The sequence below is a fragment of the Xiphophorus couchianus genome, chromosome 13 (assembly GCF_001444195.1).
Source record: "Xiphophorus couchianus chromosome 13, X_couchianus-1.0, whole genome shotgun sequence".
NCBI lineage: Eukaryota > Metazoa > Chordata > Actinopteri > Cyprinodontiformes > Poeciliidae > Xiphophorus > Xiphophorus couchianus.
In genome coordinates, this window is record NC_040240.1 from 3,602,825 (window position 1) to 3,627,812 (window position 24,988).

General features: G+C 39.9%; 1 protein-coding gene across 1 annotated transcript; it reads left to right on the top strand.

Moving 5' to 3' along the window:
* The first annotated feature begins 324 nt into the window (after positions 1–324).
* On the top strand, positions 325–23,849 carry LOC114156337 (visinin-like protein 1). Its single transcript, XM_028036707.1, has 4 exons — positions 325–487; positions 17,127–17,302; positions 18,235–18,450; positions 18,537–23,849. Exons 2-4 carry the CDS (start codon positions 17,141–17,143, stop codon positions 18,732–18,734), a joined length of 576 nt encoding a protein of 191 aa, XP_027892508.1. The 5' UTR covers positions 325–487; positions 17,127–17,140; the 3' UTR covers positions 18,735–23,849.
* Positions 23,850–24,988: the final 1,139 nt, after the last annotated feature.

The window sequence follows — 24,988 nt, forward strand, 5'->3', positions numbered from 1 at the left end:
TATTTGTCTGATTTTACAACTTCCTTAATTATTTGAACATTCACGTGTGTCAGACTCAAATAAGAAGCAAAATAAAAGTTTTAAAACATTTTCTTACCACTACATAGTACGCCTTCTGCTTGTTTCCGCAGTTGGAGCTTGCTTCAGCTGCACTAGCTCACGGTCAACAATACAGCCGCGCGCACAGCTCGCTTCCTGATTGACAAGCCGCTTCGTCCAATCAGGTGAAAGGGAGCCTCCTTTCAACGGCGCGCCAGCTAACCAGCGCGCGCGGGAGGCGGGGCTTATGCAAATGTGTTGGCAAGGGAGACCCAGCGGTTCATTCATCTTCTTCCACAGAGAGAGAGGGAAAGAGAGAGGTGAGTGAACTCGGGAGTCTGCTTTACATGAGGGACGAACCGTTTGGGAGGAAAATACTGCCGTGACATCAAGCCGGGAAGCACTTTCCTCGTCAGAAGGAGCTGAATTTACCCTCAAATATAACAGGGTAAGTGGAGGTCATTTCCCTCCCCTCTATCCTCTGTTCTCATGTTCTGCTTTCATTGCACCATTATTGTGAAGCCACTGGATGCAGGGAGGGGAAAACCCCCCAAAACAAATGAGCTTTTATTTGTTAGCTGACAGAATAAGTGATAAAAGAGGAATAGTTTTCCTAAACAAACAAACAAAAAAAAGAATAGTCTTCTGTTACAACTGCACTGCATATGAGTCAGTTGGTGTCTCAGCTGTACTTGTTGAGCAGGTGAGCTCAGTGTTTTCCTGGAGGGCACTTTGAACTGACATTTTGGTGAGCACATCTGCTTTCATTTAAAAAAAAAAAGGTATTCTGGAGACCTGGTGACTCATATTTTTTTAAATTTGTGCTTCGTTTAAGAAGAAGCATTTGTATTGCTAAATGCAAAATGTCCTTCATGCTGTGGGAGGAATAAAATAATAAACAGGAGGAGAACAGGAACACATGTGAATCTAATCTGCTCGTGCAGAAGATAAATATGATACGAGAATGTAAATGGATGCATGAGTAGCTGGTTATCTTAACATAATAGCTGCAGCAGGAATCAGGGTGCACATCCTGCAGTCTGCGGTTGTAAATCCTGACGATTGTGCCTTTTAAATTCCTTTTTTTTTGCAGCCATATCACGCTAATGATTAAGAACTAAAAGCTTGACTGTGTTTTTATTGGGCTTTTATGTAACAAAGCGGAGCAGGAAAGGATAGTGATGTATTATATACATATTAATATGGGACCTCAGTGGCTTCCTCTGTTGTTTTTTTGGTGTGTTTTTCTTGCCTTAAATCACAAATTCTCTTAGCATGCGTAACAATTGCCAGTACTGAGTTTGTGGAAGTAGGTCTGTTCTAACTTTTGTCTGATACAGTATGTAGAACAACACTGCGGCTACTTTGTGGTTGTTATTCTCTGCTTTCTACTCAAGCCTTTTCTCAAGTGCTGCTGAGCAATTACAGTCCTGCATTTTGGAACCGATGGACGCCCGGGTACCGCTCATTCATTTTGGGGTCACAGCTTTGTGTTAAGAGGGCTAGCACAGTTATCATAGCCAATTTTTTTATTTATTTATTTTTTACCACATGCTTTTCAACTGCAAAAGTCTGTACAGTCTATCTTTTGTGACCTGCATAAATAAATAAATTTCATATTGCAGTGAGGTTTGATATAATAAACAGAACAATAAAAAAAAACCCCACAACCTTTAATTTCAGTACATTTGTTCAACGGGGGTAATATATTTTGCTAGTGAAATATTAAAATAATTTTTTTTTAAAATAAAAAACAAATGTAATAAATAAATACGCTTTTTGACATTGGTGTCCAGCTCATTAGTCAAAAGCTAAAAGAAATTCGCGTTCATCAACAGAGTACCAAGTCTCTAAGACGACCACTTGATGCCATCTATACAGTGCAGTATGGCGACCAGATGTTGCAATTTTGATCCCCAATAAAACCAAGTCTGCCAGACTATCAGGTGTGAAAACACCCTAGGTCTTCGGTCTTTCAAACAAGAAAGACTTTAATAATCTAATCATCCCAGTTTTCAGAGATGTTCTCGTAGCTCCATTGCTATGTCCAACAGTGTGTGGAAAGAAGCTGCAGCTGACCAAGCAGCAGATCAGTGAATGTTACTGTATCCACATCCTGGGAAGCTGGAAAGACTTATTGATCCACACACAGTGCAATAATACCAACATAAAGCAACATGTTAACTGCTACTGTTATTTCCGTGTGTGTGGGCGTGTGCGTGCGTGTGGGGGTGTTTTTCAAGTGTGTTACAGCCTCACATGAAGGATGCTGTGTTCCTATAACACACTCATACGCAGCGTTTTGTTTCTTTTTTCCTCTCCCCATGCATCATTTCCATTTTGGTAATAAGCCATGTTGCCAGGTGTACTGCTCATCTGTCTCATGCATCACCGGCTGTGTACAGCGGACAATGTGTGTGCACATTGTCCGCTGTACGTCTTTGTGTTTGAAGCAGGGCGGCTTTCATGATGCACACACACCTCTTGACTGATTGATTCATCCATTCTTGTCACATGCTTTATTACCCAGGAAGAGAGATGATTGAATATAGAGATGTGTAGTTGTGGAGGTGAACAGGTTAATCAAAGTGCAGCAAGTGTGAAAGCGCCACACTACCTGAAAATGCAATAAATGTTGCAGTTTTGGTCCCGATTGAACCGAGTCTACTGGATTATTAGGTGTGAAAACACACAAGAACAAAATATCTGTCTATAGCACATAACCTTTTTGTTCAAAACATACCATCAATTATCCAGGTTCCAAAGTCCAAGGTCAAAGCAAGTTCATAACAGCTATTATGTACACGCTAAAATCCGCAGAGTTAATACCAAAATAACCTAATTTGGGTTATTTTGGCTGAAGGGTTAAGTTTTCATCCCCCAAAGTGGTTAAAGTGACAAATATTCTGGCAGAATGCCAGAAGAAATCCCACATGTTGCTTTGTCAAGACCTCCAGACAAATGATTGAATTTAGTTTGCAAAATTTCTGCCTGGCCACACAGTATAAAAGTCTTCCAGTCTATTTTAACTTTAAAACCAATTATTTTTTGAAAGCCTAAATGTTTACGACCTCAAAACTACACAGAAATAGTTTGTAGACAAAGAGATGGATGTGCTAGAATAGACCAGTCGAAGTCCAGACTGAATTTATTTACAATTGACCACATGTGTGGACAGGTATAAATTATTTTGTTCTTCGATTTAATTCAAGATGGCATCAAAATCGTCTTAAAAAGTCTTAGATTTGACTTGCTAAAACCTGCAGATACCCTGTTTTTCCAAAACGGTACTTGGAGTTAATACATTTTCTTGAGCGTAGGTAATCTAGGAGACAATTTTGCTCCAGTGAACTTCAGTGTGTTGTGGGAACAGATATTTGCAGATTTTAACAGGCTCTGCAGGTGTGGTAGGACTCTGCCGGAAAGGGAATCTGCTACAGTAATAGCAGTGAATCAATGATATTTTAGACGTAGAGTCTCCAGGAGACTGACTCATGAGGATACATTGCCTTTTTGTGCCCCTTGTTTCTCCCCTGGCTCAACATGCTGCTTCATCTTAAGTGAACATTCGAACTGCACCGGGGGGAGCAATGTTTCTATAGCGATGCATCCATCCTGAATGAGTCTGCTGGGAGGTGTATGCAGATTAAGGTGATATAAAGACTAGCAAGAGCCATGCTAACACTTATTTTCTACTGATTTCCACTCATTCAAGTGCAGCTTATCTGCTGTTTCTCTACACTAAATTACAGTTGGCATTAACACAAAAAGGTCTTACTTGTCTAGTTGGCAGGATTGCTTCATGTACTAAAATTAGGCTGTGACTTTAACTGGTTGACATCATAGCTTTTTACAGAAAAGCCAATGAAACATGTGATTCAGGGAAATGATGATACCTCACCGCCCGTTTGTGTTGTTATTCTTCAAATGATCTTTTTTACATTTTGACTCCAAACTTCGTCTTATCTCTTAGATCAATGGTGCCCAATGTCGGTCCCCGAGGGCCGGCATCCTGCATGTTTTATTTCTCTCACTGGTTTAACGCACCTAGATCAAATGATGGCTGTTAGATGGCCTAAAAAGAACATTGACAAGCTGAAAAGGTTGTTGGTACCACCAGGGAGAGAACTAAAACATGCAGGATGCCGGCCCTGGAGGACCGACTTCGGGCACCCCTGTCTTAGATGTTGATTTCAAAAAGATTTTGTTCATCACTGAATTACATTCAGAATGGTTTCAAATCATAAAGGGAGTTTTTTTTTTCTCATTGCATAACAAAAAAGTTGGATAAGAAGAAAAAAAAAAAGATAAACACTACTGTACAGTGAACCCTTCACCTTTTTGTGGTACAGTATTCCAGTGTGGCCCCATTTTGGCTTTTCAGAAGAAAACCAAACTGTGACAGAGTAACAACTAAGATACAAACCTAAGATACAAACCATTAGTGGCAAATGGTAGGCTAGTCATGCTAGCTAGTAGCTAGCTAGCTTGTTGAGTCCTTTTAGCCACTTTTTAAGCTTTTAGTCATGTGTTAATGCTAATGGGACAATATTTTCCAAAAGTTAATTCCTTGGATCAAAATTAAAAACTGCTTCCGTACTTACGATCACACATTTACAGCTGTAAATACAGGATCCCAGCATATTACTGGGTTTTAGGAAATACGAAGCCTCTGCAATGATTTTTTTCTTTTATGAAATTACATATTTAACCACCAGTTGGCAGCAGAGTCCCCAAAGCTTTACCCTTAATAAATGATATTATCTATCTTTATAGATAAATAAGGGCTACTATTGTGACAAAAACTACATCAAAAAGCAAAATGCTCTGAAAGAGAAGTTTTTGAAAGTAATTTTGAGCAGGCAGTTGTTTGGGTCCTATGTGTGAGTTTCTCTTTAGAGAAGGTTAACGTTTACATCCTGTTTGTTGTTACCTCTCTGTGCTAAACTAAATGGTTGTTTCACAGGCCTTTTTAAGGAATGTGGACTGCATTGAAATTAACAAATTTTACAAGCCTGAACTGAGTAATTCTATACTGAACAGAGATTTGTTAAAACACACTTTCCCTCCCATTTTTGAAGTATCTGTTCTAGTTGTGGAATTACAAAAAGGAAACATTGTGTTGCTTTTACGGCATTAAGACCACCATAGACTAAAAACAGGCACATAAAACACAATATGTGGTCTAGATTATTCTGCGCTGATCCTTACTCTGTATAAAAGGAATTAAATACTAAAACAATATCTAAATACTATGAAATTATCTTATGGCCTCACCTCATTCTCATGAACCCTGACATCCAGTATTGTTCTTTCTTGTGAGCTGGATGCATCGTCACTCCCCTGGCAACTGGGGTTGTCAAAAAGAATCAATAGTCACATAATAATCAACACAAAACCTTTCGATCTATTTAGATATTCATTTGAGTCGAGGCCGATGCCTGCAGTGCCATCCACTCCAGTTGTTACACAACTTGGCACAGCTTGACTTCAGACCAGCAGTCTGCTGCTCTCTCACTGTCAGCCTAACACAGGAGCACTGGTTTTCATTAACGCCTAACTGCTCCACTGGTGCTGTGTTATTGTCACACTCTAGAGCTAGTTATACACTAAGACCCATTTTTAGAAAATCCTTCCTTCATTCAGAAGATTAAAATTGAGGACATTGGTTTAATACTTGCTCACCCTTTACATATGAATCAAAACTGTCCACAGATATTAGGACTGAAATTCTAAATCATCTTGCAACATCTTAGGAAAAAAAGACTTATCATTCAGTTGAGTGAGTGAAATAAGCAATTTCAAAACCGGATGTTGCCGCTGGCGCAGACTTCAAAGAAGACAACAACAGGAAGTGGTAAGAGGATGATGGTGAGACATGTTTTTTAACTTATCGCGTGACCAAACTTATTTGATTTTTTTTATTAATACCGCAAAAGTGAAATGGTGTTTTTTCAACCTTGGCGGAATATCGACAAAGTTTTGCCCACATTTGAAATACATGGGGTCCATTATTACTCCAGCGAACAGTGCGCTGCTGTGAGACGCCGTTGTTCACTGTTCACACAGTAGTCTCGTTGCAGTCCGGTTTAACTGCTAACTGGAACGACCACAAAAAAAATCTCATTTCAGCAAAAAGCATTGATATTGAGCACCAAGACCTGCTGTGTGAATGTGGTCCTTGACACCCTCTACAAGAGTCATTAACCCTGATTGTTCACAAAGTGCTGTGTTCAAGCATAATCATAGAAAGTTGAGTTGAAGAAACAAATGTAGTTGGAAAAGATGAACCAGCAAGAAGGTTTGTCAAGCAAAATCCATTCAAGGAAACCCTGAAACCAATGGCAGACAACGAGACTTAAAGTGTATGTAAACGTTTGTGATTGTAAATTCCTCTGTATTGTTCTCCAAGCTCCTTCTGATCCCATGAGCCTGTATTAATCACAGGACATGACAGGTTCTCATGCTAGGCTGTCTGATCTTTTTAAGGTCATGTACTAATCCCCCCCTGACCCCCTGCTTTCCACTGTAGTTTCTTACTCTCTACATAATTTCTCAAACATGTGTACATTAGATGCAAGCCATTCATATGGCCTTATTTAAGTCTTCATTAAGTTTTGGTAGGTATTTTATTAAAAATAAATGTTAAGGTTTGGTACAATGAGATAAAAAGCAGCACCATATCTGGGAAAACCTGATCCTTTAATAAATATTGCAATATTTCTAGTTTTCTAAAAATTTTCAGATATGCTTCATGTTGCAAACAGTTTTCAATTTGTCGAGTTTGATTCAAGGTTTACGCCTTTTAAATCACAAGTACAGAGCTCTCAGCGTGAAGCGGCGGAGCCGTGTAAACTTACTTTCCCTTTAGTCATCAGTATTTTGGTTTGAACTCGTATCACATCCATAAATCAGGCTGCTTGTTGTTGGCCGTGAGCCTCGGTCTCTGACGGATGGCGGTTTGTTTTTGTCAGTTCGCTGAGCTGCCCCAATAATGTTTTAGCTTATTGCTTATTCGCATAACAATAAGCAGGCCCTGTTTTAGGTTTTCATTACTTCTTCTACCCTGTTTCACAAACCTTCACACACACACGCACACGCCCAATGTACTTCACAGGGTAGTAGATAGCAGAGCCGGTATTGGACTAGTGTGTTATCGATTGTCCCCATATCACATCTGTTGTCCTTTTTCCACTCTGAAGAGATGACACAAACTCCGCCCTGCACAGTCACCAGCTCTACGGGACGCCCGCTTCCCATTTTTGCGCTCTTTCCAACTCAATTACAGCTTTTGCCAGCTAATCATTTTCCCTCGCAGAGACAGCAACACGTTTCTCCCTCTGGGCCACGTTCAGCCAAAGCCGCGGAGCGAGAGCTCCCATCGTAGTGATATTGTGCTCAACATTTTGTTCCTCCATATAGTGGAAATTAGCAAGTCCACACTGTGGACTGTGTGAGATTACAGTTGAAACATTTCAACCATTTTGTGATTCTCAAAAAGGATTTTTTAAATGTTGACTGCCTCTGATTTTTCACTGCGTAAAGCTCTGTAACTGACTGAAGTGATGTAGAGGAATTACAGCAGAACGATTGGAAGCTGGCAGACGACACCTTGAGATGACCTTTGTAAAACATTACAATACAGGGTTCTAATCTGAAATGTTTCATATTAACTGATTTATTCTTTCATTTAGATTTTTTTTTGTCTGAGCATTTTTAAGATCATAACAAAATTATGTAGAAGGAGCCAAACATTCTTAAAAGCCAGTGGTACTAAAACCTTGTTGGTTTCTTATAATTGCTGCCCAGCTTTTTTTCTTCTTCTTAAGTTTCCACTGATAATAGTTTACCTCTAGTGGTGAGCTCTAGCTTTTTGGGGCTGGGAAGCCTCCTTACTAATACACCTGTGTTTAGCTCACTTCACAGATTTTCTATGAATTTCAAGTTGGGACTGGCAGGTCTCTTTCCAAACTGTAATATTACTTTCATTCAGACAAAACAAACGGGAAAGTAAAGTAAGACTTTATGGTAATGAATAATTTTGTACTTGCATAAAAAAGAGAATCATTTTTAAAGCTGAATAATTAAAGTACACACATTTGAATTATTAATACCATGTTTTATTATTCAATAACCCCTTTCAAGTCACGGATTCTTTCCCATGTGCTGCATTAGTTTTAGTACATTCTCAAACCTAGAATTTGTTCATCTTGCTTTGACTCAGTAGGAGAGTTTAACTTGGAACTTGCGTGGTTAACTGGTGTGACCAGTGAAAAACATCGATTTTGGGTTCGACGGAGTAGTCCGCTTGCGTCCCATCATCATTTTATCACCTGAAAAAAACTCCTGATGGGGTTTGGTTCTCCACAACAATACCAAAACTGATGGAGGTGCAGAAAGAATATCAAGAAAAGTTTCATTAGTTGTGAGAAAACTTCCAAACTTGCATTTGGGTGAATGAAAACGAAACATTGGAAAAGTCTTTTGGTAAGTAGTAACATTGTAGGTTCTCCAAATGTTTGTCGTCAAAGGATTGAGCAGTCTTAAAAGTCAAGTAGACAATTGAGTGACTTTAATCCGGTGGTACAATACGACAGGACACTTACAGTAGTTTGGTAGAAAGTTAAGGAACACTTATATCCCTTCTATCACAGACTGTAGAACCAGTAGACCATATTATCGTTTGGCGCATCAAGTGTAAAATCTATAGAAAGAAACAGACAAATGAATGTCATTATCACTTGTCATAATTTCAGCCCACACAGCCTATCAGAAACATTACATGCTGCCTTATTTGAAATTTATAGGCTCATCGTGTCATGCAAGTGACACAAGGAGATTTTTAAGCGTTGGTGCTCAAACCTGTTTCGTCCTCACTGTTGGACTGCTACTTTACACATACCCACCATATTACAGAAAAATAAAACAATATACATGATTTTTTGAAGAAATTCCAGGTAAACCTCAAAAGGGGGAACTACCTCTAGTGGTGAGCTCTAGCTTACAGCCAACCACAAAATTGAATGTCAAGAACAATACTGAGTCACTACTACTTTACAATGGTTAGCTGTGAGAAACTAGGTGAACCATGACATAATCAATGAACATTTTATTCAGTTGGGTTGTGTTATGTTGGGTTATTTTGCCAATTTGCAGAGACGTCTACACAGTATTAGCAAATATAGATATTTTAGATGAAGAGCAGTTTTTCTTTTGCAGTGCTGGTAACAACTACAGTTTCAAAACTTGGAAGAGGGAAATGTGGATAATTCTGAACAAATTTAGCATCTTCTTAGGGAGTTCCTGTCAACACCTTACCGACTGTGAACTTTTCATTTAATAAAAGCTGTGTATTTAACAGGGTACTTGATCAAGTCAAAGTTGTCAAAGGAGATTTTCAATAGATCTTTCTAGACAGTTGTCAAAAAAAAAGACCTTACATATTCTCCTTACATAACCTAAGCGGAGAGCAAAACTGGATTTCCTGTCTTCACATTTCCGTTTGCGTCTGTGTATACTTTATCTAGAAGCGACATTGACATGTACAGCATGTGATTCCTTTAGATGAAACATCCGTGCATCAAAATGCAAGTCTCCAGTTTTGTACTGTTGTCATGAGACAATAGTACAATCTGTAAATCAACAGAAGGTATGATCTGCTTCGTCAAGCACTGAACATTTCTGATCACTGTCTCTCCATCAAGGGAGACACTCCGGTGTGAACAGACACATCAGCACACATTAGATCAGAGCACTATGACACTGATTAAAGGTTTCACTTCCAGAACTGTCACAGAACAAACTCAGCCTTCTGTCCAGACCATCCGTCTGAGTAAAAGTTTGTTGAAAAGACAGGAAAGATGATGCTGCCTTCTGTCTAAACAGCATTTAAATGGAGTTGGAAAGAGAAATGTGAACAGACATCCAGACAAAGATCTATTACCAAGGTGTAAATGTATTTGAGAATGTGATGGAGGTGACATTGACTAAGACGGAGGGTTTGGAATAATGATTTGTTTCGTATAGTGCACAGTGATTGGACATACCCAGGTGTGCCAAGAAATATGTTTGATACCAGTCTGAGTAATTAAAGATTGGGACATTGCAGAAGCCAAGTCCCAGATCAGTACTTTATTTAATGACATGTACATGCAATAAAAGAATTGACAAAAACCACAAACATTTTCAGAGAACATGTGTTTCTAAATATATGTACCACAATGGTGGACGTATTTGAAAATATCTGGTAGAAATCTGTTGCTTTGGGATGTACATGTACCAAACAAATGTAACTCTGTTTTATACTTTTAACACTTGCAGAAGGCCTCCTATAACTGACTGTACAATGAAACATTCCTCAACTTTAAAAAGTGACAAAGAAACAAAGCAGAAAGGACTCCCAGCTATCACTATACTCTTTGGGAATATTAAGATTTCTCAGCAGCTATAGTGGAGAAAGAAAAGCGGATCAAACCAGGATTTAATGCCAACGTATGTATGCCAGGCATTCATATAATGCTCCAAAAGCAGGAAGCGGACAACGGCGTACGGCATTCTGGGTAAATACAACTAAAACAAATGCGTGAGTCTAGCTCTAGCGGGAGAAATGAATGATGGACTTTTGCCAAAGACAAAAGAGGTGAACAAGCGGGTGTTCACCTCTTGTTGAACAAGCAACCTGACCTGTTGTCAGAAGACAACCTGACCTGTCTTCTTCAGAGGTTTCAGTGTTGTTTTTATCAGTGGTTCTTGGAGCAACGCCACCACAGGCGACAAAAGAGTGTAAGGAAGTTGCTCAAAGGATTAGCTGACAGTGCAGTGTGAAAGAAAACCACACCAGCTGAAAATGTAACAAATGTTCCAATTTTGTTCCCCAACCGAACCTAGTCGCCTAGTCGTACCAACTTGACATCATATTGTATTGTTCAATACCAACATACTGTCTACAATTAACTACTGTAGATGTTTGTAAAAGTACGGAGCCCTCTAGGGAAAATGGGGAAAAATGTTTCTTTTGCATTGCCGCGCAATATGCTTACTGCAATATTTGCTGGCCTATTTTGTATACAGTCACAAATGTCAATTTAAAATTTCAAATGTATACACACTTAAAGAGCCTCAGTGTTTGTTCTTAAACAAACGTCAGTTTTTGTGCAAAAAACTGACTACCAACAGAAAAGAGACACAATCAAAACTGTCCGATGACTTATTACCCCACGATAATAACTAAGAACTAGTCCAAATAGTTTGTATATATTTTTTCTTCTTTCCTACTTACAGAAAGTTTCTGTTTATGTCACAGGTTTGTGGTGCGTTTCTATCCTAAAGAAAAATATATAAAACTTCAGATATTAACATGTGGAAAAGCCTTACAAAAACTTTCTATAATAGCAGAAAGTACGATGGCCACCATAAGAAAGGCCATCATACAGTATTCAATTATCCCGCATGAACTAATCAGTACATTATTGCGAGAGAATGCAAAACCTTTTGCGAGGGAACGCAAAAGAACAAAATAATTCCCATGTCCCCCAGGAAGCTTCATATAAAAAAGACCAGTGTTGTATAAAGTACTGAAATCTCAGAGTCAAGTAAAAGTACAAGTACCTCTCCAAAATATGACTTTGGTAAAAGTCGAAGTCACTGACTGAAATGTTACTTGAGTTAAAGTCTTAAAGTATCTGAAACTTCTTGTACTTAAGTATGGAAATTACTGTAAAAATGGATGTACTCAAGTAATGTAATGAAAAGTACAAGTAAAAAGTAAAACAAAGCAAATGCAGTTTGAATGACATTTTTTATATTTTGGTAAACTTGTCAAATACACTTAAAATAATGTACACAACCAAGTGCAGGCAAAATTAAACCTGCTAATAGATATACCTGCAGGCATCATTTAGTTAAGAAAATTAGGTGCTTTACCTATAGCACAAGGTTAACTTAACCTGCTTTACAACTGAACCAGCTTCTTAGTATACCCTCCAGGACAGAAAATACAAAGTTTTTGTAAGCCTTAAGTTTTCCCTTCAAGTAAGGTCAGTGCTGAAAATGAGAAAAATAAATAGTACAGAAAATGCGGCCAACATGAAGAAAAAGAGCTGTTACGTTTACTCTACTTCACAAATCAGTGAATCAGTCAATGCTACAGTCAGTAGGTGGTGCACACAACTGGTCATTATGCAAAAGAAAAAAAGAATTGGGAGGGAAATGCAGCTTATTGGCATCTGTAAACCTGGTTTTGAACTTGCATGCCTTTCCTATATTCGTTAAATTTAGTCTAAATTGCTATCGCTATGGCTTCTGCCCCCCTTGAACAGAGGAGTCTAGGTAGCCTGCTACAGTCAACATTAAGCCTAAGCTAAATACACCACGTGTGGAACTGAAACAATGCCAAACAAAGTTCATTTATGGTCAACGTTTCACAATACAGTAGTGTCTAGTGACCAAGCTATAGTTACTGAAACAGGAGGATTATAACCATTTCATAAGAAGTTACCTCGATGTGTTTCTTTAAGTTGGACGGGGAGTTTTTGTAAGATAGAATTTCCATGTGACCGCTACTGATTGCGAGACTTGCTTTGTGTTTAATGGGAGAAGTGAAACAGGTGTATCCTAATTAAAAGTAAAGAAATCAAGAAATGGCAAAAAATGTGGAATGAAGATAAGAAAGGAAGAAGATTATATGAAGTACAAAAGTCAGTTCAAATTCGAAGCATTAATGAAAGAAACAGAAGAGAAGAAATAATAATTAGTAGATTAAGAGTAGGTCATACCTACTTAAATGACATGCTTTATACAATAGGGAGGAAAAATAATGATAACTGTGAGAGATGTGGAGTGAAAGAAAATGTAGAACACATATTGATGAACTGTAAGTCAAATGAACTCGAAAGGGAAGAATTAAAGAGAATAGTTCAAAACATAGGGCATGAATGGAATCTTAAAGGTATATTAGGAAATGATGGAAACATAACAGATATTCACAAATTAAGGAAAGCATTGTTTATTTATCTTAAGAATACAAAATTAAAAAATAGAATTTAATAGATGTGAAGTAATGCTTCTACACACTCATGTACAGTAGGTGGCGGTATGCACCTTAAAGTTGCTTGTGATCCGCCATAATAGAAAAGAAGAAGAAGAAGGTGTATCCTATTGGTGGTGATGAACAAGCCCAGGCAAGCAGGCTACGGACTTTGTTCGGTAGCCTGCTTGCTACTTGCTAATCAGTAGGTGGGATCAAAACACTTGCGTTTCTCTCTCTCGCTTTTTTGTAACGAGTAACTAAACCACACATTGAAAATGTATCGGAGTAAAAGTACGCAATTAAGTTCGGAAATATAGTGAAGTAAAAGTGAAAGTCATCAAAAATTTTCATACTCCAGGAAAGTATGAAGTACTCCAAAATATACTTAAGTAAAGTAGTGAAGTATTTTTACTTCGTTACTATACAACACTGAAAAAGACACTAGTAGGCTAGAAATTTGGCACTTTGCCTTCTTATGAGGTGTGAACATTTTAGTGTCTAAAAACTTAAGAAATGTAGGAGTAGGAAAGCAACTTTTCTATTTACCATGTGGATTTGGTCATTCATTTCAAGTGCCAAGTTTCTTGTCTGATCCATTGCAGCAGTCCAATGCAGAAATAAAAGTATTGGACAATTGCAGAGCAGCTGTCATGGTATTCAACATTTAGATTTCCACTTGTGTCCCGCTAAACGCATCCTTAGGTAATCCACAGTGCAGGCATTCCAACATGTTTCAGCCTCTCGCCCCATCAGCTTTGCTTCCGTCAAGCTGGCCTGACAAACACATGCGTGGTGACACACATAAAGTATCCTCCATGCATTTACAGCTCAGCTTTCCACCCAGAGTTTTACTATCAGTGTGACGTCTGGAATGACCATGCATTAAGCTCCCTTCAGACTCAATAAGAAACTCGTTTGTCTTCTCCTTCGGCAGTGAGCTAGCGTCCTGCTTGCATTGTCTGTTTCCATAACACAAAACCTGCACTTTACCCTTTATTGTTTCCTGAAGTAGTTATAGCGAGCATCAGAACTAGTGTGTGGGGGTGTGTGTGTGTAGGTGTTTTTGACATGAACAGCATGTCAAAGACTTCATTGCGCACAGCAGCAACAGCATGTCATTGCTGAGCAGCGCTCTCACAGCTCTACATTTCACATAAGAGTTAAAGGACAAAGAATCATGGGGCTCCATCATTTTCATGTTATTTGTAAGTGCTTATTATGTTAAAATCAGTGAATAATAGGGTACAATGAGACTGTCTTGTGTGTTGAAGATCCAGAAAACAGAATCAAGCAGAAGGAAATACAGCTGACATATAATTGAAAGAAAGAATCTGAATAGTTAAGGTTCAAGTCTACATCCATGTGTTGTTCAGTTTTTCTGTGCTCCCCCCCCCTTACTGCTTGGCATGCTCTCCATGCGCACACCTTCACCTTTTTGTTTGCACTCTGATAAGCTCTAGCTCCTCCAGGGCAGCCGAAGCGATATGCTGAAGAAGGCTGTTCATCTGGGTTGTCAAAGCTTCACCCCAGCTGGCCCAATGAGATCGGGCCATGATGGTTATCTCTGCATAAACCCTGACACCAGAGAGTCACGCATCACTAAGGCGAGCTGTCAGAAAGTCGACAACTCTACTGGGGAAGGGGTTTAGTGGATTAAAAGGTTGCTTGTTCCGCTAATGAGAACAATCCTTCAGAATGACTTTCCGGTGTCTGATATAATCGGTCTGATATAATGGGCTTTAATTCCTCAAAAAGTTCTATTTCCATTTTTTCCACAAATAGAGACGAACAATTTTGTAACAAAAGGATAGAGGCTTAAAACCAATGTAGGAAGTGTTTATACTTCACCAACTTTAGTGCATTCACACCCGCTTTAACCCAACTGTAATTCATTTGCCTGGTCTTGGTCTTTTGCAAAAGACAAAAGAGAAATCCTACAACCACTGAAATCTGATGCCTCTCCATTTTTGTTTGCATTTCGTGAAGAAGGAAGTTGCACTCGGTGTTTTCTTCCGATGTTTACGTGCAGCGCCACAACAGGCGAAGAGGGGACAGAACTGTTTCAGTCACAGGACTGACTCATTGGACACAGTGAGTGAAAGTGAATCGCACCAATTGAGAATGTAACAAATGTTGGTCCCCAATTGAACCGAATCTACTGGACTTTTAGTTGTGAAAACACACATACTGTATTTATTTGGAGTTTTATGAGGTCTACGAAGAAAATGTACTTCCTAGGAAGGTAAGGATAAATGACTCATTTCTTTTACAAATAAAAATCTAAAAATATTATTGTATTTAGTAAGGGTGCACCGAATGTAATTTTGTGGCCTTTCACAGATCTTTAAAAAGCCTGACTTACCGATTCCACGTTTGGCTGGTACCAATTTTCTTTTGACTGAAAAGTTGATAGGAAGATGTAGGTAAGGACAATCATAAACTATCCAGAGCAATAGGAGATTGGTTTAGATCAGAGCTTATTTATGTGTTAGAATGGTCCAGTCAAACTCCAAACCTCAAATCTAAGTGAGAGTCTTTGACAAGACTTGAAAACCGCTCTTCAAAAAACACTCTTGTTAAAAATCTGATTGAACTTAAGCTTTTTTGCAAACTAGACAAAATATTTGGTTTCTAGAGATGAAAGATGGATCCACAAAGTAGTGACAAATTAGTCACGTTTTTTAAAGTTTTTTTTTAGGCATCAATAATTGGAAATCATCAAGATAATTCAAAATTCTTATCAGAAATGTTTTGTGATAATAATAGCCTGTTCCTACTCCTACTCCTGTCTTTGGGAGCCACAGAATTAGTGGCTTTAACGCAAAATATGAGAAGAATCAAGGTGAATATGATATGTGTGTGAGTGAGGTCCTCAGACAACACTAAGGAACAAGTCAGTGCGTTTTTGGTGGACTTCTGCCCTGCACATGCATTTACATGTGCAAATCTATGAGAGCACATGTTTAACTCTGAATTCAAAGTTAAACTTTGAATTCAGAGACTCATTAGGAGTTTAGCAGTGGACGTTTATGACCTGAGTTAATTTATTTTATTGCTTGTTTCTTGAAATAGTGTGTGTATGTAACACCCTTGATAAGCTTCTGACTTGAAATACAGACACACACACTTGGAAGAAATCAGAACTGACCTTCGCCACATTTTTCTTTTCTCCAACAGCTTTTACCCTTTTACTGCTAATATTCCTCCTATCAATATTTTTTATGACCCTGCTTCTAAGCTAATGTGTCCCCCAAGTGTCTTTGACTTGTTTCGGGAATGCAACTCTTCAAAAATAATAGCACCGTTCACAGGGATTTAGGGCTCAGCTGCCTCCCTATCCATTACTCATTCCGCGTTTAGTGCGACAGGATGATGCTTCCGCCAGAAAACTGCCCTGACACCGTCAGGACTTGTGGCCACCCGGCACTGCGCCGTCGGCTGTGTCCTGTGTCAGAGTGCGAAAACGAGTCACGGATGAGTCACGGATGGCGTCACAAAGGTGCTGCAGTGGCCATCAGCATGTGGGGTTATGTGTGTGGTGCCGGTGGCTAATGGGCCGTTTTATGGGCTAAGCTGAAGCGATGACATCACAGGCCTCGCCAACACAGCGAGAGGTCAGAGTCGTCATTCTGAGGAATGGACAGTTGCTGCAGATTTCGAAGCCCTCCGTCTTCCAGCTTTAACTCGCTAACTTTCTTCTACTCTTACTTTAGCATGTATGATGTCAGTTATGTTGTCAATGTTTCTGTGTTGTCAAACAGCAGATTTTTTTTAGATGTTCAGTCATTAATAAAGAGAAGAAATATCTTATTTTAAAGCCATAATTAGACTAAAATCCACTTGGAAAATGAACGTCAGCAAATATTCAGACACCCACAGCCTGATGAAAATGTTGCAGACCTGCTCTGGCTGCATCTGTTCACAAGTAATCATGTTCGTCATCCTCATGAGGCCTGTGCAGTTCAACAACACAGGGCCGCTGCTGCTGTTGTTGTTTTGTCTAGCGGCCCCTCACCTGCATGCTCAACCGGTCTCGCTCTGTTTCTGCTTTCCCACCCAGAGAGGTGAGGCATCATGGGGAAACACAACAGCAAGCTGGCCCCGGAGGTCCTGGACGACCTGACCAAGAGCACGGAGTTCAACGAGGCAGAGCTCAAGCAGTGGTACAAAGGCTTCCTCAAAGACTGCCCCTCGGGCATTCTCAACCTGGAGGAGTTCCAGCAGCTCTACGTTAAGGTGAGAGAAAACATGAGGCGAAGGAGAAGAAGACATGCTAATTGATTCTGCCTTAACAAGGACGGCTGGGTTCCACTGGAACTCTAACCAATAACACTCTTGGTGCTAATCACTTTTGTTCTCTTAGTTGATTATAATAGATCTATGACTACTGAGTTATTGTATTCATTGTATACCTCTTCTGTTATTGGAATTAAACAATCTGTTTTTAATACAACTTAAGTGAAACATCTAGCCACTAAGTTAGCTAGCCACTAGGACTGCTATTACTTTACACTAGAAACTGGAAACTGCCTGCATTTGGGATGCTCTTTGGGGAAAAGTTCCAAGACACCTTTGATGTGCTGCAGTTGTCATGACAGGCCAATATGTGGCACTGTGATCTTACCATGTCACCAAAACGTGGATATATTTTTGACCCTTGCTTTCACCTCACTAGCTTTCAGCTCATTTAGCAAACAGTAACCCGTCTCAGTCTCTGAAAAACCTAGTGCTCATGTAACTCAGGGTATCTGGAGGTTTCAGCAAGTCAAACTGAAGACTTTTCAAGATCTTTTTTTATGGCACATTGAACTCAATTTAAAGCCAAATATTTAAATAAATATAAATATTGGGGGATCCTAGTGTATTACAGTTAATCATAGCAAAAACAATGACAATGTGGCTTAAGAGGTTTTTGCCATAAATATTTCTGCCAATAACTTCATGTTCTCTTTCTATGCGCCACACACTTCAACTTATTTTTCTGATGTTGAATCAATATATTCCTGCATATAAAGGGTTGTTTTCTGTGTGACAGAATTTGCCATCTTGTAAAGATTTATAGACATCTTTGACCAACACATGTCATGGCCAAAGACAGCATCGAGGTTCTTCGCAGTACAATTGTTATAATTTGTCGTTGTGCTTTTCTCCTTGCTTTCTCTCTTTAGTTTTTCCCGTACGGCGACGCATCAAAATTTGCCCAGCACGCCTTCCGCACGTTTGACAAGAACGGCGACGGAACCATCGACTTCAGGGAGTTCATCTGCGCTCTGTCCATCACCTCCAGGGGAAGCTTTGAGCAGAAACTCAACTGGGCCTTCAACATGTACGACCTGGACGGAGATGGAAAGATCACACGCATGGAGATGCTGGAGATCATCGAGGTGTGTGATTGTAGGTGGGTGACCTAAAAAGAAAGCTTAGGGCTGCTTCTAAAAAAAAACTTCTTCCCTTTTACCCTGTGCTGCAGGCCATCTACAAGATGGTCGGCACGGTGATCATGATGCGCATGAACGAGGACGGGCTGACGCCTCAGCAGCGCGTCGACAAGATCTTCTCCAAGATGGACAAGGACCACAACGACGAGATCACCCTGGAGGAGTTCAAAGAGGCGGCCAAGTCCGACCCTTCCATCGTCTTACTGCTGCAGTGTGACATGCAGAAGTAGAAGGGGAAGGGAAGGGCAAGAAAAGAAGGGAGGGAAGGGATGAGGGGGTGAACTGAAGCTAGGGAAATTAGGAGGTTGAGAAAAGACAGGGAGGGATGCAGTCCTACAGGAGGAGGAGGAAGAGGCATTGACGATTGATTGACGCCATTCCGTTTATTCCCCACTCTGCTTTACTCTAGACGGGAGGCTTGACAAATTCAGTCAGATGGTCTGTGAAAAGTGGAATTCCCTCCTGTTGCATTTGGTGCATAGCAGAGCAGCATGGTGTTACTCGTGCTTTCACACTGTATTGGACGTGAGATCACAAGGCTGCGGGGTAACAGCAGTGTTGAGATCAGCTATCTGACGGAGAGTGCTATTTTATATTCATGGAATACCAGACATTTCATCTTATTATTGCCTTCAGTGCTGGAGACTGGAGGTACAGTATACACACTGTTTTGGTCAGACCATGGCTGCACTGGTTTAGATTCTACCCTAGCCAAGTTCCCAGCTGCTTCCAGGCAGCGTTTTTGTGGCAGATTATGGCTGAGTGTCCACCAGCTAAACACTAGGCTGGCAGCTGATAAAACGTGTCACCCGGCTGCCTCCAGCGGCATGGCCAGGCATACTGATGTGCTCCTCAGTCACTTCTTAGCTGCGCCCACAGCTTTGATAGCAAAAATCAATATTTTGTCAAAGGAGTTTGTAATCTGGTTAATGCCGATACTTGTTCTGCTTGTGACGCAACCTGAGCATTTGTTCTTCAAACTCTCTGATCTGCAAAATGTATGTCGAATCCTGCAAACCCCGCAGTCTTTCGTCAGTAAAACCACTTGTTTGAGCAACAAGAGGAGGCACTTGACCATCTCGGCGCAGGGATAATCACAGCAGTAATTATAGATCTTATGACAGAATGGTATTTCTGAGAAAGGCCAAACCTGCTACGATGATTCACCGTTGTTTCACATTAAATAGCCGTCTCTCCTCTTCCTCTGCCTGCATCCTGCTGCTGCCCCGATTTTTTCTTTCTTCCTCGTTAAATGTCAGAGAGGAAGCGCTTTGATAATAGGTAAAGGGAGAGGAACTTTACTCAGATCTACAATCGATGAGAAACGGAGCAAAGGGTTGAAGAGGTAGCTCAGGCATTGTGTGTCACCTGTGGTAAGCTAGATGAAAGAAAAAAACTGGATGGTTTATCTACATATTTGCATTAAACGCCCAGAAATACACAAAAACAACTAATGACCACATCAAGCTAGAATAGGCAATCTCAGAGATTTATGGTTATACCAGTCTGATACTACTTTAAAGTTAGCCTTTCTACACAGGATTATAGTTTTAGCAGTGGCATCGGAGGAAGTAAACAAAGTCGTTTAGTCAGTGTTTGCCACGCTTTCACATACTGAACAATTAAAGTCACAGCAAGAGGGATGTTTAAGACATTTTATTGCTGACAACAATGTCTTGTTCCTATTCCTCATGGGGTTGCTTACAGAGCATGCAACGCCTAGTTCTCTTCATTGAACTGGCACAGTGCGCATGTCACGTCCAAACATTAGCGATTGGGTGAAATCGGATCCAATCGTTTAAAACAGCAACTGAATCCACACCTGCAGAAAGAAATCGTTTGTCAATAGCCAAGGGTCCAGACCCCTCCAAGTCTCTAAATGCCACTCACCAATGACATTTTGGACCCTGCAGTATCTGGACTGCGACTGATAGGTTGTCTCAGACAGACACACTTTTGTTCCTGAAGATATATCTGACTTGACTCATACAGTTTCAGTTCTCCTGTTCTAATTGGAAGCATTCTAATAAGGAGCAGTTTGGAGCAGGGCCAGACTCCTCTACATAACACAACCAGGCGAGAAGGCATGACATTCTATCAGCATCATAACATGAAAGCATAAACTTAGCTTGTCCACACAGCTGGGGGTGCACACATAGCACCAATAAAAGTTGAGTTTCATCAGAGTCCCATACCAGTTATTTTAAAATGCCACGAAGAGTCAAGCAAGTTGACTCTTCCTCATTGGTTCGTCTTTAAGACTGGGAATGACAGTTGTTTGTAATGTAAAAACTTGCGAGAATGTCCCAGAGATATCTGTGGTAAACTTTACATTTGTGTCCAAAGTAAAGACGATGATCTTCTCCTCCACTGCAGACGCTCCCTCCCTGGTTGTTCAGAAAGAGCCTCTACATGTACATTATTATAATACGAGTGTAATCGTATTTATGAATATAAACAAATATAAGATGTAAATGTGCGGATAGTGTAGACCTGATTTCATTTTACAACACTGCTATTGAGAGAGAAAGAGTGCATCTGTGTGTGTCTGAGTAATACTGAACTGACATCAGAGCTCTGTGTGTGTGTATGTATGTGGTGTGTGTGTGTGTGTGCGTGCGTATTTAAGGGGTTACTGTTTGAGTGTTCAGTGTTTTGTATTTGTATCATTTGCGTAACAAGAGATGCCTCAGTCTAGTTTCACTTTGTAACAATGTGAATGTGACCTCCACTCTGAAGCACTGAGTATTATTACCCTAACATGTTTGCTTTTGTGATCTGCTGGTATACATGATGTACAATCTGCCCCATGAAACAGCCAATTGTCGCAATGCTACAAATGCTAAGCCTATACGATGGTTAGCTTGCCCCAAACAGCAGAGCTGACGGTTTGTTACCTAGCTTTGAGGAGATGGAGGTGATAAAGAAGCAATGCTGTGTCACAGTGCCACCTAGCGGCCGGAAGAAAATTGTCACGTCTGGAAACAGTTCAGTTGCTGCATATTCCTTGTTTCAGTACACGATAAACCACCTTGGAGATGAAAGTGAGGAGCATCCTCCATTACAAGAGATGGTCTTATATAACTAGAAGCCATATTTATTCCCCTCAAAATTACGGTATGAACTATTTACATGGTTAATATTGGTAAAATAAAGCCCAATGTAAAGTTACGTGTTTGGAAAAAAAATAAAATTGGCTTAACATTTTTAAATTTTGTATGAAAAAGGCTGGGAAAAAAAAGTCAGACTTATTGGCCAATTTTTCAGCATTACCGTCTAATCAAATTAAGAAAAAGCGACTCAGAGAAATCTTTGTCAGCTAAACTACAACCCCTTTTAGTGTTACGACTGTTTTAAGGCTTTATTGTGGTTTTAGCTGTTACAGAAGGCAACTGTCAACAGCAGGCAATGCTTCTAACTATTCAAACAGAATAAAATTGTTGGCTTAATGCATTTAAAAGTGTTTAAGGAGGTTGGACAAAAGCATCTTCGGATGGGTTTTAAATTTACCTACTTTGTAAGCTAAAAGTTTACTTAAGATACGTTTTATTTCCTGGTATTTAGCTAGGTGCGATTTACACCAAGATCCTGTTAGTTGTTTACACAAAAGTTTTCCCACTTTAGAACCATTTGTAGATCAGTATGCAGTTTTTTTTCCTTTTTTTTAAAAAAAACCAATAACCTCACATTCCTATCAAATCTTATTCCTCTCTGCTTTGTGTATTTTTTGTGGCAGCAGCACAGCACCACATGTAGGCCTGGCAATAGAACTACAACATTTAGGATTATTATTCATTATTCACACACACACAAAAACAAACTTCTAGAAATTATGCCGTGTTTGCGAGGGACTTGACACATGCCGAAATCATTCTAGGAAAGAAAAACTGTTTTTATGGTTATTAGGTATTTAGATAAATATTTCTTTAAAAATCCTACAGCTTGATTTATTATCCTACTTAGTTTTCTCTCACTAAAATTTCAAATCCCTGTTTAGATCAGTTGAGTCGCATATTAAAATTTTCAAGAGTTTTGAGTACTGTAGCTGTGTGACAGACAGTGTATACAAAGATAACCAGAACTGCAAATTTGCAGTACAGTTATAAGGGATTTCTTAGAAGCAGTCAGTATCTTGCCTGCAGTAGATTACTCTATGTGTGTTGTACTTCAGTTCAAATCCAGATTATCTGGCCCTGAGGCTAAAGTTAATGGGCTAATCTGAGAGAGGCCAAGTCCAAAGCTGACTTTTACCTTCTAGATAAAACTCCAGTCTCAAAAACATCAGGGATGTTTATGTGAATGCTTTTTACGAACCTTTAAATTATCAACAGGTTTGCTTTAACCGGTATTTACAAAAAAATATATGATCGTTTGTATAGAAAGTGGAGGTTGGAAGCAGTGCGCCACCAATAATCATCTGGGGTGAAACATATACTGAGAACAGAAGATATTATTCATTTCCAGTCAGTATAAAAAATAAATAAAATGGTATCAGCTACTATTGTAATATTTAGCATTTTGTTGCTTTACTTTTATATCAGAAAGTTATTCTGTCCAAAAATGCTAGCAAGAATTAAACAAAGCCAGATAACTGATGGCGCACTGTCTCTACCACCTCCATTTTCCATTAAATAATCATTGCTACTGTAATCAAAAGTCAAACATGAAGATAGTTTAAAGGCTCTGTTAATACGAAACACTTGAGCATGACAGTAGAATCAAAGTGTCACTCGAAGCATGATATAATTGCTCCTTTAGCTTTTGTCTGCTGTTAATACACCTGCCTGTATTATTCGTTTATATAATTTACATTTGCATTAAATATTATACTAGGAAATCGATCTGGCAGACAAACTAAGATGAACTCAACGACAGAGGTGGTGTTATTATTTGCCCGTCCCTCAGCCTTGCTGCCTTCCTTTGTGCTGTTTTGACTCCCTCCATCATTGCCACAGACACGGTTAGTCATCCAATTTCACATGTGCCGGTTTGCTGTAAAACGCTCTGATTGGAACAGATCGGCTCACACAGTGGATCCACAATGTTTCTGTCTTCGCTCTGTTGTGTTCATTAGACTTCATCCATTCTAATTAGCGCTGCTTAAGATTCCTGAACACCCCCCACGCACGCAGCTGCAGATCATATGGAGGTTTTCATTTGACTCGCGATCCGGTTCAGAATGTTGGTGAGAAAAGTCCATCTCTTATGTGCCAACGATGGGAATGGGATTGACCGACTGTGTGGAGCTCATTGTGAATTGCTGATGTACTTGTTACATGTGATGCGGTTCTAAACAGGCACCTTAACCTCTGTGACATGAATACCAACATAGGTTTTTTTTAAAAATACAACTTTTCTTCTTAACAGGGAATCATGTCCGCTCTGTTGTTCAATATAACTATACGCTTCAACCGCTCTCTATGATGTTTATGTAAATCTGTCTGTGTCCTTTTTACTTTTATTTTGAAATCTTATTAGAGTCCTAGAACAACAACAACAAAAAAAGCATTGTAATTATTTTTGTTACATAGAATAAAACATAAATGTCAAGAGTGACGTTTGTTTTCCTCTCGTTGAGTGTCGGTGCGTCGGAAACCGCTCCGAGGCACGCGCGCAAGAACCGACTCAGAGCTAGTACGAGTCACCGTGGCGTCGCGCCACGTGTGCGGAGGCTTTAGTCTCAGTCGCGGATGTCCCGGACGGGTTCGACTCCCGACCTCGGTACCTTTGCCGCATGTCTTCTCCCGTCCTTCTACCCTCTTTATAAAAATGTATTAGTCTGCTTTAAAAAAATAAAAGAAGAAAGCAAGCATGAGTCATCTCAGTGATGATGCCACACTGCTGCAGTGATGTCACCCCTAAACGCTGTTCTCATGGTAACCGTGCTGGGGCCACGAGGCAAGGAGACGAGCCACACGAACCGTGTTTGCTGCACATATTTAGGTGGAAGCAGAAGGAGCGGTGAGATGTAATGAAAGGTAATCATCCCTCCGGTGATGGTTGACTCTCATTAACTAGGCAGAAGCGGAGGAGTAATGAAACAGAGAGATGACTCATCAGAAGTGACTTAATAAATTACTTTAGTTGGATTTATAAAGGTGTAAAAATGAGCATACCTCAAGAAATCCAACATAGGTCTCAATTATTGCAGCTTCTCCTTTATACAACTTCCCAACCCGCCATTTTTTTCCCTCTCTTTTTCCATTGCACATTCCCTAAACCCTCCATCACGGATCAATAAAAATCTATTCTGAGCCTCGCCGCATCGGGCTTTTCAGCTCAGTGGAAAACCAAACACCACAAAAGCACACACTGTGGCCACAAGCCGACGCAATCCATGAGGCCCCAGAGCAGCAAAAGGGTGCAGCGCGCGCAGTGGCCACAGGGGGGCGCTGCATGCTCAATGCGACCCCTCCTCTCTCTACCTGCCTCCTTGTCCACCAGGACAACAACATGTCTGTGACATTTTGTATCACAAAGGCTG